We start from the raw sequence: 17949 nt of genomic DNA, 5'->3' as shown, positions 1-17949 counted from the left end.
TTTGAGCAGTGTGTGGATTGATAGATAGATAGATAGATAGATAGATAGATAGATAGATAGATAGATAGATAGATAGATAGATAGATAGATAGATAGATAGATAGATGGTATTCAGCTTTGTTCGGGTGTTTTCCCACATCATTATAGTTGTGCTTTTAAAGTTGTAGCGATGTTTCGGCAGAATCTCATCTGCCATCATCAGGCTTCTGTATTGTGTTCGTCTGTATTGCACTCATCTTTGCCTGGCTTGTGGTGTGGAGATTTTTTTGTTTGTGAGTGAGTTATATATAACTTCTGAACAAGAATATATGCAGCCATCATCCATAAAAACAGCATGTTTGTTGAGTGAGATAGAAAATGTATAATAGTTCTGAAAGTAAGTAATAATCAGGAAAGTTTTTCCTGACTATGCTGACAAAATTTTCTACCATATTCTAGCTGAATCTAGCATCTTGTTTTTTCTTTTTAACAATGGGTATCTGATGCTATTTTGCATCTCATAATACACAGTACACATTTCTTCTTCCTGGATGTTTAATTCTTTTTTAAAAATATATTTCTAACTGAATATGAAGTCCAATTTAATATAGTTTGGTAAATAAATGTCTTTATATGCACTGTACACAGACTGTCTCAAAACATATCATAACAGGAAAATTTACTGCAGTAAGATAATATTCAACCATAAATATCACATAATTCAAAGGAAAGTCCTTATCAGCTGGTCAAGTGTAATGCCTCCATCTCATCTAGTACATTTCTGATGGATTCTATACAAACTTTTCCTCTGTGATCTTTCAGGCAGGCCTGCCTCCATACTTCATCAAAGCTTTCATCTGAAAGTTTCACACCAATGTTGCGCAAAATGTCTGCAATCTGTGAAGTAATATATAATATAGTTAGCCTTTGGAATTTTTACATGCATGCACATCTGCAAAATCACTCATGTATGTCTTTCAGGCCATAGTCCAACTTTATCTCAAAAGAGACAAAAACTCTCGCAGCAAGACTATTATATACACAAAAATGAAAGGACACTTTGATTCCTAGCATGGAAGAATGGTTGCAGAAGTTGATGGAGTTAGCAAAAATGGCAAAACTGACTTTTGATTAAAGAAAAGAACAGAAGTTCTTTTGTTTCCACATGGAAACCGCTTCTGAACTTCGTGCTTGATATGGAAAAGAATGTAACATTGACTTTGGATTTTACAGATTAGACTGATAGATCTTTATAGAAATGACTTGTTCATACTATTATGGAAAAGCAAAAAGCTGTGATTTGATGTTAATGCCTTATTTTACTGTAAGAGAGAGAGTCGGAAGTCAATGCTTCTTTTACTTTTTTTTCCGCCTATTTTCCTCACATCACTTCCCCCTACCCCCCATTGTTCTTCTATTTACTTTTGTATTTTATATTTTACAATACTCTATAATCTAATAAACATTTTCAAAACAAAAAAGTAGACAAAAACTGGAACTTTGTGGGATCATTTTATTTCTAAGCTGATATCCATGAAATAGTTGTGACTCTATACTAAAAGTCAAAGGGCAATTGAGCGGGTATACATGCCAACTGTCAGAAAAAATAAAAATCATGCATTAAATTTATTTATTTACTTATGTAGTTATTTGACCATTCAAAACACTAATGAATCAGATTAAAAATATAAAGATCAAATTATCTCAGCATATAATTCTTGACATACAACTGTAATGGAGTCTGGCCATTTTGGTCAAATGTTGTAACAGTCATAAAATAGTTCAATCACATGACCAATCCAATTTTACAACCCTTTTGTGATAATCATTAAGTGAATCACTAATGACACTGCAGCAATTAAGTGAACCAATGGTTTCCTATGGATATGGTTTTGCTGAAATCTGGAACTAAGTTCTGTCATAGGCTGCCATAAACTGTGGTGATCATTGGACGTTGCAATTGGCCATAAATATGGCTTTATGGCTAAGCACTCAAAATTTAGTCGTGTGACTGCTGAAGGAGCCCAACAATAAAAACTTTGAATCTTGGTCATAAATCCTCTTTTTCAGATCAGTCATAATTTTGAATGGTTACCAAGTGGCCACTGAAAGTCAAGGAGTACCTATATATCAAATAAATATGGAACTTCACTTACTCTACCAAAGCCCAGAATCTTATGCCAGAAAAAACAATATTACAAAACCCAATTCCCAAGACTCTATTCAAAAGATTAGGTAAAATTAGCTAGCTGTAGCTAATGTATACCATCCAAGTGTACATTATCCAGGAAAGAGTAATTATAGTCAGATTTCCCTCATCTCTCCCCCCCCCCACCTTTTATAAAATTGGCTCCCCCTACCAATTAATCAGAAAGAAGCATTTTCTAGTTTCTATTATTTAGAGCAGTGTTTTTCAACTTGGGAACTTTAAAATATGTGGATTTCAACACCCAGAATTCCCTAGCCAGCCATGCCAGCTATGTTTCCCAATGACAGCTGGAGAATTTTGGGAGTTGAAGTCCAAACTTCCCAAAATTGAAAAATACTGGTCTACAGGACTAAAAGCAAGTAAACCCAATGAAGAAAATTTAGGATAAGAAGAAGCAAAGCCTGGCCCTATCCATCTTTTTTTTTTAGTTCTTCAGGTGTCTATGAAAATTCTCAGCCATCCAGGTCATAGTTGTCTCAAAAGACAACTGAAGTGGTTTTTTTCCTTGAGAAAGAACAAAATGTTTCACTTCTTATTCAAGAAGCTTCATCAGTTATGATGGGTGAGTTGGGAGGAGGGAATGGAATAATAGGTACTGACAGTTAAGACTGGATGGTAGGGGAATTGGAAGGATAGGTTTTGACTGGATGGTGGTGTGGAGTGGAAGGATTGTATTTTTATCTTTTTTTGCAGTCATCTGGTCATTAGCACTGTCCCTAAGAGCTGTTTTGGCCATTTGCGGATTTATCTTTGCTCTCAGGTTCCCTGAATCTGAGTACAATGGGTGAACCTTCCTAGAATTCCTGCAAGGGGCTGCATTGTAAACTGTAGAAGGCTGCTCAGTGTTAATATAAATGGCCTCTTTTACTCCTCTTTTAAAGTCCACATTTTGGATCCCCTCCATCCAATCTCAACCCCCAATACTTATCCTTCCATCCACCCCTGCCATCACAAGTGATGAAGTTTCTTGGATGAGAAGTTAAACATTTTGTTCTTCTTCATCAAAGAAAAAAAAAAACCAGTCCAGTTGCCTTTTGAAAAAGCACCTTTCAGATAGTTCTTTTTCCATTTGCATTGTGCTTAATACATTAAATCTGCAATTGAGGATAACTTATTTTTAGTGTGAAATCTTTTCTGTTAAAATAGTGTACTCAAGACTGGTACTAGACAAGACAATGATCATAGATTTTTAATAGAAATGTTTCCTATGATCTTCCAGCAGCTGATAAGACAAATTATATTGCATTTTTAACATATATATTTATATATATATATATATATCTACCTCTTCCTTTGATCTTATCCTGAAGATATCTTTCTCATATACTCCTTTATTATTATAGATAGAGGGGTATAACAATGCATACATAGTTGCTTGATCCCCATAATTAGTGGTGTCACTGATACGGCGAAAACGAGGAGCTGGAATATCTGAACGAATGGTTGGAATGCCAAATAGGGGGTAAACTGTGTGAAAACATATTTTAAAAAGTGATGAGAAAAGCATTATGGTGCAGGTAGGAATAACAGAACTAGATTACATGAAACAAGCATATCCTTTTTAAAGCTCCTTTTCTAAACCAGTTTTTTTTAAAATCCATTTAAGATAATATACATAACTTCTTTTTATTTTTGTATGCTTTTAAATTTTTTGTTATACAATGTCTATCTACAATTAGAGATAGGAATGTCAGTCACAGCCAGTGATTTCAAAATGTTAGCACAACCACTATACCTAAAAAAGGGTGGTGGGTTAAGCCTACAATTTCACACTACTGTAGACACCTCTAATTAGAGGCATAACTAAACAAGTAACAGTGAAAAAACTAAGTTCTCAAAATACACTGATCTTGTAAGGGAACAATATCTTGAAACTAGAACAACTCTATTACCTAGTTAGAGTCCTCCAATATGATCAAGGCACCTTTGAAAGGAGGAATATCAGTGACCTTCCTATTTTTGTTTTTCATTAAAAATATTTTATCACTGTGAGCAAAGTAATTTATACCAGTTCAAAAGGCTGATCTAGGTCAGCAGTGATGTGGATGATTAGGAAGGTTTTAGATCTAAAATCTCTCCCATCATTCCTATTGCTTTATCCCTGCCATTCCAGATGTCAGACCCGGATAGGCTCAGAGGCTTATGGGGGTGGGGTGGGGAGATAGATGACTGGTGGAAAGGATATTTTATATCTGAAATTATGGTCTTTGGATTTCTTTCTCCAAAGAGAGGAGGTCATAGGATCCTGTGCTATGGACATAGGACTACAGTCTTAATGTCCCTCTGAAATCAGAACTTTCATTATTCCTAAATTTTGCCTGGATCATGGACTATATTTGCAACCTACTCCAACTCATATTCATGCTATTAGTCCAGAAAATATGCATTTCAAATATTTGACCTAACTCTACAGTACTATCTAATTTTTGAACATTTTACTTGAATATTTTAAGGATAAACACAATACCTGCTTACAAACACACCCTGGTTTTTTTTACTGAGGATGCATCTCAGGGATACTCCAATCTCAGTCTACAACAGGCTTATGGAAATGACTATAGGACCAAAACTTCATTATGAATGATGTTACAGAGAAATCAGTATGAAGGGCCTCCAGCATTCCCAGTAAAAAATCATGATGCTTCAATAAACTGATTAGCAATTGCTCTCTTAAAAATCTTTAGAGATGAGAGAGAGAAAAATCTCCCTTAAGTTATGTTAGACTTCTGAGGTTCAGTATCAATTAAATACTGCTGTTTGGAAGGCAGACCATTAGAAAATCCCAGGCTATAAAATGGAAAACTAACAAAATGTCAGAAGGCAATGAAAAACCATTTACGTGTTATTGTCAAGAAAACGACAACATTATTCATGAAATTAGCAGGAATCAAATCTGGTTTGAGGAAGTATGCATCTTTAAAAAACAATATAACTATTATATAGATGCTATATTCTCTTCAAAACAACTAAAGAAATCAAAACAGCAACAAAAGATCTTTAGGAGGCTGATTAATAAATATGTTAATGATATCTTTAAACATTTATAAACTGGTTGTAAAAGAATATATAAATGTTTTACATACATGATGAAGGAATGCCACCTACAACTGCATTATATTGAGAAGAGGTTGTGCGATAATCAGAAAATACACGATCAGTTGGTCTTGACAGTGTTCTAAATGTTTTTTCTAAACTTCCTGGTTCCATGGGTACAATATCATCCTGCTTTAGCAGAGCATTTTCATTAGCTTTAATTTCTGAATCATTTGCTGGAATAAGATCAAAAGGAGCTGTTTTTTTCCCTGTGAACAATGAATGAAAAGAAAAAGTTTAAAGGTTACTTTTATTGAGTAACATAAAACTATAAAATAGCACAAAAAAGTAAGTTTAGGAAGCTTTAAAATAAGATCTGAGGCATGGATGTCAAACTCGATCACATCACATGATGTCACGTGACATATGGTGACTTTTTTGCCTTTGCGGAGGCAAGATGGGCATGGCTTGCATTTGATGCATACAGCTACCAAACTGCCAGTTTGACATCCCTGATATAAGACCATAAACAAGATACATTTTTTAAACAAAGGAAAAATGGGGTTGTGAACATTGAAAGCAAGGGTCCAGTTTCAACCATGTCAAAATAAAAATAAAAATATTGAAGTCATATATGGATACAAAAGTAGCTCTGTTACTTATTCATTTAAATAATTTCAGAAAAATATAAGGCTGCTCAATTCTATAATGACCTGGGAGGGGGGGATACAGTAAAACTGATACTGTACAGTAAAAGAACAATTCATCCAAACATCAGAAGAAAAGCAACCACTAAAAGTCAATCAAATTCACATTAACCCAACACTTGGGGAAAGAAATCAGATTTTCAGAACAATTTTGAACATGGCCAGGGTGAAGGTCAAACCTATCTACTTGTCAGTTCCTGAGATAACAGTGGAATATCCCCTAACTGCCAGGGAGCTAGTGGTGCCCTACAGTATCAATGAATCCCTCCTTCTAAATGAAGGGAAAAGTAGAACCAGCCAAGGCTTCTTCTTGAATTATGACAAAGTAGCTGAATGGAGCTCCACTGTTGTCTTCCCTCTCCTATTTCAAGAAAGAACATATACTTTACTCTGATATGGTTTACTTTAATAGTAATAGAAAAATAAGGAAAAAAGGAGTGCTGATTTTATGATAAGTGCCCTCTACAGCCCTCAGAGTCATTGTGGGAAATTAAACTATCAGCAATAGTTCTTGTCAACAACAATCTTTTTTTTCATCTCTTGCTGAAGGACATTAGTCACCTGAATGTAATAGAAGAGGAGGAGAAAGAATGAAAGGGGGTTAAAAAGCCTTCTCCAACTTCAGAGTTTTCCAGCTGTCGACATTATCATTCTGAGCATTCTTCATCCTGAGGAATGTTCGAAATCCATATAGCCAAGGTGATAACAAATTTGACCCAGTCATTTCACACCACTGTCTAAAGCCAAAAGTAATAAATCCTATGGAAGCTTTGCAGGCAAAACTCAAATTTAATCCAAAAGGGGGGAAAAGGTTATTCTTGATTAGTACAAATTCCAAATCTTCAGTTTACTTTATGAAATACTCAAGAAACTTAAGTCCATTGTACTGGTATCAGATTTAATGATATAAGTTATCATTTAATGTTAGTGACATACCTTTTGTTATTATTTTTTCTTCATACTCTTGAATAGCCATTTTGTCTTTCCAGTTAAGAAAATTTACAAACTCCAAATAGTCTATAAAACCGTCTTCATCCAAATCACAGTAATTAAATAAAGAATCCAAAAGTTCATCATCCAAATCCAAGTTAAGCTGAAAGCATGCCTTTTTTAAATCTTCTCTGTTTATTTTTCGATCACCATCCTTTTAAAAGATGATAATATGAATCTTAGAAACAAATTCCTGTGTGCCAATTTCCTAATAGACGTGCTAAGTAATAAAATAACTTATATTGTAGAGATTGAATATAATAAATTAAAACACAGTGTGCAAACATAAATTAAATTAAATTAAAGGGTCAACTGAAATAATATTTTAGATGTACTGTCAGCCAATGAAATTTATCAGGTCAATATGAAGAAATGCAATAGATGACATATATAATGTCTTCTTTCAAACTGAGGCACAAAATTAAAGTTTAATATGTTTAAAACTATTTGAAGTGCTTACAAATAACTTTATTTTTCTAGTTGCATAAATTGAATTCTTTCAACATTAAAAAAATGTTGAAAGACTAACTGAAGCTGAGCTCAAACCCTGACTTCTTGATCACTTCCATATAATTCTCTTGGTAGTACTAAGTAAGTGGTTTGTCACTACTATCTTCTGGGTATAATTTTTTTTCCTTTCTTTTCCTTACCTAGCCTATAGACCTGGAACCCATAAAAACCAAAGACTGCTTAAAAATTTGTTTTCCTTACAAGTTACTAGAACATTCTATGAATATACATCCACACTTTTTAAAAACTGCAAGTCTTTTTTTAAACACAAGCAATATGTTATTATATAATAATTTAAAGCATTTTAATTAAAAAGAACTTAGGGTTGGTTTTTTTTACAAAGAATTGCAACATTTACAGTGTGTTTAGTGTCATGCCTTTTTTTTAACATAGTCTCCTTCAAAAAGATTTTTTTTTAATTGTCAGGATTATTTTCTTTGCTTTCTTTTTCAGGATCAACTGATTCAGCTCTGTTCTGCCACCAGCTGGGGCATTTTTGAATTACCCACAGAATAAGCTTCAGTTGCTTCATAACATGAGAACTATTTGTACACTGTTTTACATTGTAGCATAAATATCACCTCCATATCAACATCTAGTGCAGTTACGTAGTGCAGTTTGTTCTTCTTTGGATAAGTTGCTTTTGGGTGGTTTGCTAGTGCAGAGGATGTTGGTGATTTCGAGTCTGATTCTATTAGCATCATCAGGGTTGGTTTTGGTCAGGCTGGTTTCAACTCCGCATATGATGTTTCTGTGGGGATGTGTTTGGGAGCGACAGCAAAGTTGAATCCTTTCAAAAGGACCTTGGTTTCGGCTTCGGTGAGGATCTTGTCTGAGATGTTGTGCACTGTTTGTTTCATGTGTGGCTGTGAGGGGGGAGGAGTTTGTTTCTGGCGTTGTTGTAGTTTTCTGAGTTTGTTGGTGTGTGTGTCTGTCTGTGTTTCGGCTCTCCAGACAGCGAGTTGTTTGGATTTGTCCCAAAGTAGTCCCAGCCTGACCAAAACCAACCCTGATGATGCTAATAGAATCAGACTCGAAATCACCAACATCCTCTGCACTAGCAAACCACCCAAAAGCAACTTATCCAAAGAAGAACAAACTGCACTACGTAACCTGAAAGAAGACACCAGCATAATAATCCTACCAGCAGACAAGGGCAACGCGACAGTGGTTATGAACACATCTGACTACCAAACCAAGTTAACCAACCTACTCCAAGACCCCACATACAAACCCCAAAGACAGACCCCACCATCTACCTAGAAAAAACCACCAGATCCAAAATAAAAGCCTCCCCCATCAGCGAAGAAATCCAGCAAAGAATCATACCCAGAGAGAAATCATCCAGATGCCCTAAGCTTTATGGTCTCCCCAAGATACACAAAGAAGGAACCCCACTTAGACCAATAGTCAGCTCGATAGGCTCACCTCTACAAAACCTAGCCAAATTTCTCGCCAAACAACTACAGCCCTATGCAGAATTCATCAACTCACACGTAAGAAACTCATTCCAGTTCATCGAGATCATAAAGAAACAAAACTTACAACCCAGCGACCTACTAGTGAGCTTCGATGTCATATCCCTCTTCACCCAAGTGCCAATAAAAGAAGCTTTGACAGCCATCCAAAACAAATACAACCTCCCCAAGCACATCCTAGATCTGACCAACCACTGCCTATCCAATACATACTTCACCTACAATGGACAAAAATACAAACAAATAGAAGGAGCACCCATGGGGTCACCCCTCTCACCTGTCATCACAAACCTCTACATGGAACACTTTGAAACACAACCTCTAGAAAAATATGATCACAAACCCAAACTCTGGCTCAGATACATAGATGACACCTTCATAAATTGGCCACATGGGAAAGAAAAACTGAACAACTTCCTCACACACCTCAACAGCCTACACCCCAAAATACAAAACACCATGGAAACAGAAGCTAACAATCAACTTCCCTTCCTAGATGTCTTGGTATACAAAAAATCCAATGGCTCCCTAGGACACACCATCTACCAGAAGAAAACACATACAAACTGCTATCTACACGCACTCTCACACCACCACCCAGCACAGATCAATTCCGTAGCCGAGACACTCATCTCCAGAACAAAATGCTTAGCCGACGAACAACACCTAAAACCCGAACTACACACTCTCACTAACGTACTAACAGCCAATGGATTCCAAAGAAAGAAGATTACCCACCTAATCCAAAAAGAAACCCCAACCAAAATCCAAGACAGAGAACAAGAGAACGGCAAAGCCCTCCTCCCATATATAAAAGGCACTACAGACAAAATCAGCAAGATCCTCCAAAAACACAACATTAAAACAGCATTCTGCACAAACAGAAAATATCCACCATCCTAAGAAACCCTAAAGACAAAATCGAGTTAGAAAACCAAGGAGTATACGAAATCCCTTGCACTGCCTGACCCACCACATACATCGGACAAACTAACAGAAGAATAAGTGCACGCTTTGAAGAACATAAGAACTCAATCAAAAAAGAAGAACCGACCTCTTCCCTGGTCCAACACCTCAAAGCCACAGGACATGAGATTGACTTTAAAATAACAGAACTATCGCCAAACCGAACACTTCAACAACAGAATAATCAGAGAAGCCATAGAGATAGAAAAACGCCCACACAGCATGAATAAACGAGATGACACCTCCCGCCTACCAGCCATTTGGAAACCCACCCTCACGAACAGACGAGTACCTAACATGAAGAATGACACCAGACCCACACCCACGAGGGCCACACAAGATGCTACCACCACACTTCCACGTAGAAAGCAGACTTACAGCCACACAGAAGATGAGACACGACCACGGACCAGAAGCCAAACAGCAGGATCACAGCTCACCAGCTCAAATCCCCCAGCAACTAAGACTAACCTGAGCACAACCAAGCCCCCACCTGAACAGAACACACCTCCAGCCAATCAGAACATGGCCAACCCCCCAACCAATCAGAACACAGCCAAACCCTCAACCAATGAGAACACCCCCCACCCAATCAGAACACAGCCAAGCCCCCACCCATTCAAGTCACACCCCCACTAGCAGTTAAAAGGAAGAAGCAGCTGCAAGCTCACATTACTCTGAGAAGAAGCAAGCCTGAAGATGATGAATGAGACTTCATCGAAACATTGCCTAGATACTTCTAATCTTACGCGGGAGAAAACTCGAATAACCAAAGATCCACATACAAATACCCGCGAGAACCTATATACCTATATACACATACATATACACACATACATACATGATACACACACACACACACACTTACTTATTTAATTATAACAAAAATGTAAATGCTTAATGATAAAATAAAATGTTCCGGGCTGGAAGCCTCCCCCCACCTGGCACCTTCCAAATAGCCAGAAGAGTGGGCGGTGTGTGTGTGTGTGTGTGTGTGTGTGGGTGTGTCTGAGCTGAGGGGCCTCAGGGCAACTGCCTCTGGGAGAAACAGAGGCAGAAAGGGGGCTTTGCTCTCCTTGGGGGGCAGTGGCCCTTGGCTGCCACTCCAGGGGCTTCTCAGCAGGCATCTGCCTGCAGAAGGACTGCTGCTCTTGGTGATTGATTGGGGGAGGGGAGTGGGAGAAAGTGGAAGCTCCTTTTAAATCCTGGGTGGAGGATTGAGAGACTCAGATCTGCAGCCTAGGAAAAGCTGGGGGGGCTCTTCCAGCTCACCTGGAGACAGGCAAGGAAAGGTGTCCCTGGGGGCACTTGGTTCACTTTAGCACTTCGCTGCCAAACCCAGCCACAGCCAGTGATTATTTGGGGGGGGGGGGGGGAGAGAAAGCATCTCTTGCATTACCAGGAAAGGAGGCGAAACAAACTCACTCTTTCACTGAGACCTACAAAACGCCAATCTACCATGTTTCAGGAGTTCTTCGAAATCACCAAACGCTCCCACTTGCAGTTCTTGCACCTCCCGGCTCTCCGAGGGACCCCAGAGTCAGGTCCCTGAGATGCACATCCCACACATGGCGGCGGCGGCAACAACAGTCCCTTCCCCCATCACCTGTCAGCTCTTCCCCATTAGTTCTGTAGCTTTGAATTGCTCCCAGCTCTCTCTCTTTCCTCCCCCCTCCCCCCATGTGCAGGAAGGCAAGGAAAGGGAGACAGAGCCATGTGGAGCTCTCAGCTCTCCCAGCTCTTGCTGCCTCTCCCAACATCAAAGCCTCAGAGATGCTTGCTTCTTCTCTACTGCCTCTTCCTCCTCCAGCACCTCCTTCTCTGGGTAGGGCAATTCTTAACTAACCAAGCATGCTAAGGCAGCTCAGGGTGCTACCGCTGCGGCAGCTTTGCCTGCATCTCCGAGGATTAGATGTTGGGAGAGGCAGCGAGGGCTGGAAGAGCTGAGAGCTGTGCACGGCTCTGTCTCCCTCTCCTTGGCTGCCTGCATGTGGGCAGGGGGGCGGAGGGGGAAGGAAAGAGAGCTGGGAGCAATTCAAAGGTAGAGAACTAATGGGGAAGAGCTGACAGTGGGCACTGGGGGAAGGGATTGTTGTTGCCACCGCCACTGTGTGTGGGAGCTGGTTGGCATGTGCATCTCAGGGACCTGACTTTGGGGTCCCGAGAGCCGGGAGGCGCGAGAACTGCATGGGCCAGATTAATTGCTTTTGGGGACCATTTCTTCTGCGGCTCACCAAAAATTTTCCATAGCCCACCGGTTGGTGACCGCTGCTCTAGATAGATAGATGACAGATAGATAGATAGATAGATAGATAGATAGATAGATAGATAGATAGATAGATAGATAGATAGATAGATAGATAGATAGATGAATCAAAATTAAAGAGCTACCTAGATCCATACAGACTCTGATATTCATTCATTCACCATTAAAATTACAAGAATCAAAATAAACAAGAAAAAACAATGCTTGATTTTTTTTTCTTCTGGATGTACAAATATATATCCAGAATTTTTTTTTGCACATATCCTAACACAAGGCCTGAGGGAAAAGCCAGGTTTTTAAAGACTCTCTAAACAAGGTCAAAGGGAAGTCATACAGGTCTCTGGAGGGAGAGGGCAGGCTTTTCTATAGGGCAGGCACCACGCAAAGAAGGCTCAATTCTTGGATCCAATTAAAAACTGTTTAATTGGCAAAAAACAGTGCATACCCACTCTGGTTGATCACACAGTATGAAAATAAACTATCACAGACAGGTATTTTTTCACACATTTACAAATCTTAGACAAGGTCACCGAACAAGTCAATGCATGAAATGAATTAAGAAGAGATCCAGTGGTGGTATTCAGCCGGTTCGCACCGGATTGGGCGATCTGATAGCAAAAAATTGGTGTGGGTTGCCCAACTGGTATTAAGTTCTAGCTGGCCACGCCCCCCACCTAGTTGCCCTCCCGCCCGATGCTCGCTCACCCCGCCCGCCTGCCTGACATTCACCTAAGGTATTTCTTTTTCCCTCCCGACAATCAGTTGTAGATATGATCAGCTGTGCCGGGATTCCCCTTGCTGAGGCCTAGGAAGGCAAAAAATGGAGGGAGGAGCTCAGTCCCCCTCCATTTTTGCCTTCCAGTGCCCCAAAGGAGCCTTAGGGAGCAAAATGCCCCCAGGCTCTTCTGAGGCTAAGAATCTCCCAAAACAGAGCTTGGAGGAGTGCTGTGTGCCCTTCCCATGCTCTGTTCCTTTTTTTCCTGAGCCTTAGAGGAGCTTTAGGGGAGCAAAAACACCTCCCGAGGCTCCTCTGAGGCTAGGAAGCTCCCAAAAACAGGTGGAGGCTAAAAAAAAAGCCATGCCCACCCAGTCACATGGCCACACCCATCAAGCCACGCCCACAGAACCAGTAGTAAAAGTTTTTGAATTCCACCACTGAAGAGATCCATCTGCTGATGGTTGAAAAATCTGTGATTCCAGCCATCATTCTGAAACATGAATGATGCTAGGTACTATAGTTCAACAACATTTGGGTAACAACAGATTTGTATGTTGCATACCACCAATTTGTATACCAATTTTTCTATAGTTGTTCTCCTATTAGTTCACAGAAAGTTTAAGTACAATAATCATAAATAATTTAAAATAGGTCAGAATGTAAGCACAGGATAAGCCAATGTAATTAACACCAGCATTCCCACAACATTTCTCGATTACCTCTCTCTGAGAGTATTTGCTGGTGATATTCATGTTTCATGTAGTTAGCCCATTATTGTCCATGAGCAAACCATGAGTCAAAGGCAAAGCTCAGAAGTCTGTGCTATCCCTTTTGAATTTGAGTTCATTGCTATAGGGTGATAGTGATTATCATTTTATCAGCAACTACCCCTTACCAACTGAGTAATAAATAGAAATATTTTACTTTTGGCTGCAGAATTTAGAATACTGGAGTCTAAAGCTTCATACATCATTGACAATGCTAATATAATATCAGTTACCTTATCATAATGACGAAATGCATGCAGTAAAGTATCAAAGTTGTGATAATTTGCCTTTTTCAAATTTTGTCGAATTGCAGTAAAGACAGCACGTTCTCTGTCTTTACCCTTAAGATATTCACTTGGAAGCCGGTTATGAAGAAGGTCCCCAACACCTAAATAAGAGATACAGTCTATAAAAACTTTTAAATTGCTCTGTGATACTTCCACAATACTATTCTGAAAGTGAATTTGCACCATAATGCAAATATATCCAGATTGGCTTTACTGGTAGACAATAACTATGATGCTGTTTTCTTGTCTCTATTTTAAATCTCTTGTTTCTCTTTTAAATCACATCCTTCCATTAATAAATGTACAAGGAACATAAAAGAATCCACTAATAACAACAAAGTAAATGTTAAATGTAATAAAAAGCTAAGAAAATGATAGGAGGCAAAAAAAAAAGTAAGGGTAACGGAAAGAAAAAGATACTATCCAGGTATTGAGATTCGAAGAATATATTTGAAATGCTTGGTGAATACAACCTGAAAAAATAAGGTCATCCTATACCAAAATAATATAAGTAGGCCATCACCACAAAAATATTTTTTGTTGTTGATTACTTCCTATTTATTTTAGAAGGAACATACGTTAATCACACACAAAAAGGGCCTCTGAGAATAATAGTAACATGTAAGCATATACATATGGAGGCAGATATATCTCCAGCTAGTCATGTCACAAATAATTCAGAGCTCTATGGGCAAACATCAATTTTTGGAACTCTGCACAGGAGCAACTGAACAATAAATTAAGAAGCACAATATGTTCCATTGCTCTTCCAATTTCTAGACTAGCAGATAAGGCACACAAAAAATATTTTTAGGTTATGAAAGTGAGCCTTGAATTATTTGAATTATTTCCTTTAACATTTTATTTGGTAAACAACCACTCAGCTCCTTCCGTTAATTCTAACCTAGCATGGCCAATGCCAAAAGACTATTAAAATAAAGCCCTAGAAGACATAAATTTGCCCATTTTAGAATAGATGTACCAACTTCATCACAGAGAAGAAGAGAGCATTGATTTTCAGATAATAAAATAAAGTTAACATAATATTTCAAAGGTGTAAAACATAAGAGAAACTATTTTTATGCTTGCCATATTCTTCAGGCCGAATAAGTATTCCAAATGTGTGGTCTGGAGGAACATTAAGCGTATCTGCTATGCTGAAAATGAAAATAATTGTTTTTAGTTTTCAGTGAAGTATAATCTTTGTTTTAAATACAAACACTCTTTATATTTGTCAAAGAAAAATATTTAATGAAATATGGATAAAGAAATCATGTTGAAGCCACCATGCCTTGGATTTCCTTGTCTATTCTCTGTCATCATCCATAAATCAGTGAAACACAATAGAAATGTGAGGTTTTGTTCTACAATGTACTTCTATCACTTGGACAACTGAAATAGAGAATAACATATAGGTAACATCTATTATGGGTCTCTGTACCCTTGATTTATTAATTGAAGGCTATTAATTAGTTGATCCATTCACTGTTTTCTCTATATCTTGCTTTTTTCTCCACGAAATAATCCTGAGAGATGGGAACTGAAAGGATTCCAGGACATAATCCAACAGACATATCCATATAATTGGATATGCCTGTTGGAGTAGCTATCCTGAAAAAAAAACACAAAAAAAACAAAAAAAAAACATCATTCCCCCAGGGTCTGACATGGTGATAATTTTGTAACATAGCCACAATGTACTCTCAAACTTTAAAATGAGCCCACTGGTCCAAGATTGCAATCCCTGGGCAATACTGAGAAAAAATAAATTCATCCAAATTTAGTCTGATTTTCTTTCCTTTGTTTTTATTGCCTACCTTTATTTTGTTTCTACCACTTATTCTTTCAGTATTTTGCATAAAATTGTTTACTATGAGGAAGTGTGTTCCAGCTTTTTTACTGCATTTTTGTGTTCATCCAGGTGGGTACTTATTCTTCTATTGGTCTGTCCAATGTATGTGGCTGGGCATGATGCACAGGGGACTTCATATATGCCTTGGTTTTCCAGTTCAATTTCATCTTTGGGGTTTCTAAGGATGGCTGCTATTTTCTGTCTGTTTTGAAGGCAGTCTTGATGTGATGCCTGTGTAGTATCCTAGTATTCCTCACTAGTCCAACACATGAAAGCCACAGGTCATAGCATCGACTTCAATGGCACCAAAACCCTAGCCACTATAGAAAACCCCAGCCCCAGAATTATCAGAGAAGCCATAGAGATTGAAAAAAGACCTGAAAGCCTGAATAGAAGAGATGATTCCACCAGACTGTCAATTATTTGGAAGCCTGCACTCACAAACAAAAAAATCTCCACACCACAAGCCAGGCAAACACCTGGGCACAAACAGATCCCCCCTGATGCCTCCACCTCAAACACACCCCAACCAGGCACCCAGATGAAACCTAGCTTCCTAACAAATGATAGCCGTCCATTTACTCGGAGCCAAGCTGCACTAAAAGCCTCCAATACAGGAACACAATGTTGCCAGCCAATCAAGACAAAAAAAAGCCACAAAACAGACAGAAGATATTAGAAACACCAATCAAGCAGAACACAGCAAACTCCCAAGACCAATAAACACAAACCAAGACTCCCAACCAATCAGGATGAAGAAAAAACCATTCTGGCACAGCAGTAGTCTAGCCCCAAATTTAAAACTGAAACAACTATAAAAGTCTGACTCACAGACGAACACAATACAGAAGCCTGATGATGGCAGATTATATATATATATATACACAGACACAGACACACACACACACACATATATATGGTATTCAGCTTTGTTCGGGTATTTTCCCACGTCATTATAGTTGTGGTTTTAAAGTTGTAGCAACGTTTCGGCAGAATCTCATCTGCCATCATCAGGCATATATTCAGTATTCATGAAGCAAAAAGTGTTCACTAAGGTACTGTTCTCCAAGCCTGTGGAATGATTATTCGGGTATAGTATACCAGAGTTTGAGACATTTTCCTGAATTAAGTCTTGTTTGTCCAAGAGAAAGCAAATTGTCTACAAAAGAATACAGCTGTAGATGAGGTATAGCAGGTTGTTATTATTGCCTAACTGCTTCAGACAAATTTACAATTTTTAATGCTCTGCAGCATTTTATTGCTATTGGCATCATGGAACCAGGACAAGCATGCATAACAGAGGAACAAGAAAAAGTAAGGTCTCTACCTGAAAAAAATCTCAGAATAAAAACCAAGCTGAGATAAGGCAATGTGGTGTGCTACATGATTATGAATATAGCAATCTGAGTTTGCCAAGATATATCTAGCCCCAAACAGCTATTGAACCAATTTGTGAATAAGTTCTTAGGAATAATCAATTTTAGAAGATCTTAATGTAGAATTCTCTTAGCTGACTTACGGATCATGAACTTTTCCAATCTGAGGCTGAAACTTTTCCTTGAAATCATCACTTATTTTAGACACAATTTTTGCTGATTTCTTCCTGTAGAAATTAAAAAGAAAAAAGAACATAGAAGAATAGAGGAAAAATGCCTAAATCAGAATACCAAAGAAGAAGGATTTTTAATGAGTCCTGGGGGGGGGGGGGGGGAATAATGGTTGACATCTCTCTTCAAATTACATTATCAACAAGTTTTGTTATGCCACAACCAGATGACAAGTACTATTCAAATTTTGAGTTAATTTTCAAAATCTTGCAATACCAAATGCTATATCAACACAGTTAATTATAATTGATTTAAAGCCATTTTAGTAACATTGTAATTAGGGAACAGGGTTAGACAAAGTCAGCAAACAAACTGGATCAAGTCAACTAGAGAATAAAGTACTGCAATCTCTTAAAGTATGTGTTTCATTTTGTTGTATTAAGCTCCTTCTGCCAGTTTAACTATTCATTTATCAGACCATATAAGCAAAGAACATAGAGATGAATATTTTGTGTAACAAAAAAGGAGACAGGATTAAAATAGGATCTTGATAGTCAAAGCATTTTAAATCACTGGACCTCCAACACAATTAATCAGAATCTCCTGAAACTGAGAAGTACCAATTATCATACAAAACTCA

The 17949-nt window shown here is 38.1% G+C and overlaps 1 protein-coding gene across 1 annotated transcript in view; it reads right to left on the bottom strand.

The window, feature by feature from the left end:
* Nucleotides 1-590: 590 nt before the first annotated feature.
* The window catches only part of EFHB (EF-hand domain family member B), a 32146-nt gene continuing 14787 nt past the window's right edge, over nt 591-17949 (bottom strand). The window contains exons 7-13 of the mRNA XM_087948447.1: nt 17282-17365; nt 15000-15067; nt 13857-14011; nt 6865-7072; nt 5272-5490; nt 3474-3655; nt 591-876 (exon numbers count right to left, since the gene is read on the bottom strand). Of these exons, the coding sequence (XP_087804573.1) occupies nt 718-876; nt 3474-3655; nt 5272-5490; nt 6865-7072; nt 13857-14011; nt 15000-15067; nt 17282-17365 (1075 nt within the window). The 3' untranslated portion in view covers nt 591-717. The remainder of the gene's footprint in view (nt 877-3473; nt 3656-5271; nt 5491-6864; nt 7073-13856; nt 14012-14999; nt 15068-17281; nt 17366-17949) is intronic.

The sequence above is a fragment of the Notechis scutatus genome, chromosome Z (genome assembly GCF_049901735.1).
Source record: "Notechis scutatus isolate UNSWTSFEM ecotype Mainland chromosome Z, rNotScu1.2, whole genome shotgun sequence".
Taxonomy (NCBI): domain Eukaryota; kingdom Metazoa; phylum Chordata; class Lepidosauria; order Squamata; family Elapidae; genus Notechis; species Notechis scutatus.
The sequence above is the reverse complement of the archived record's forward strand: the minus strand, read 5'-3'. Positions and strand labels throughout refer to the sequence as shown.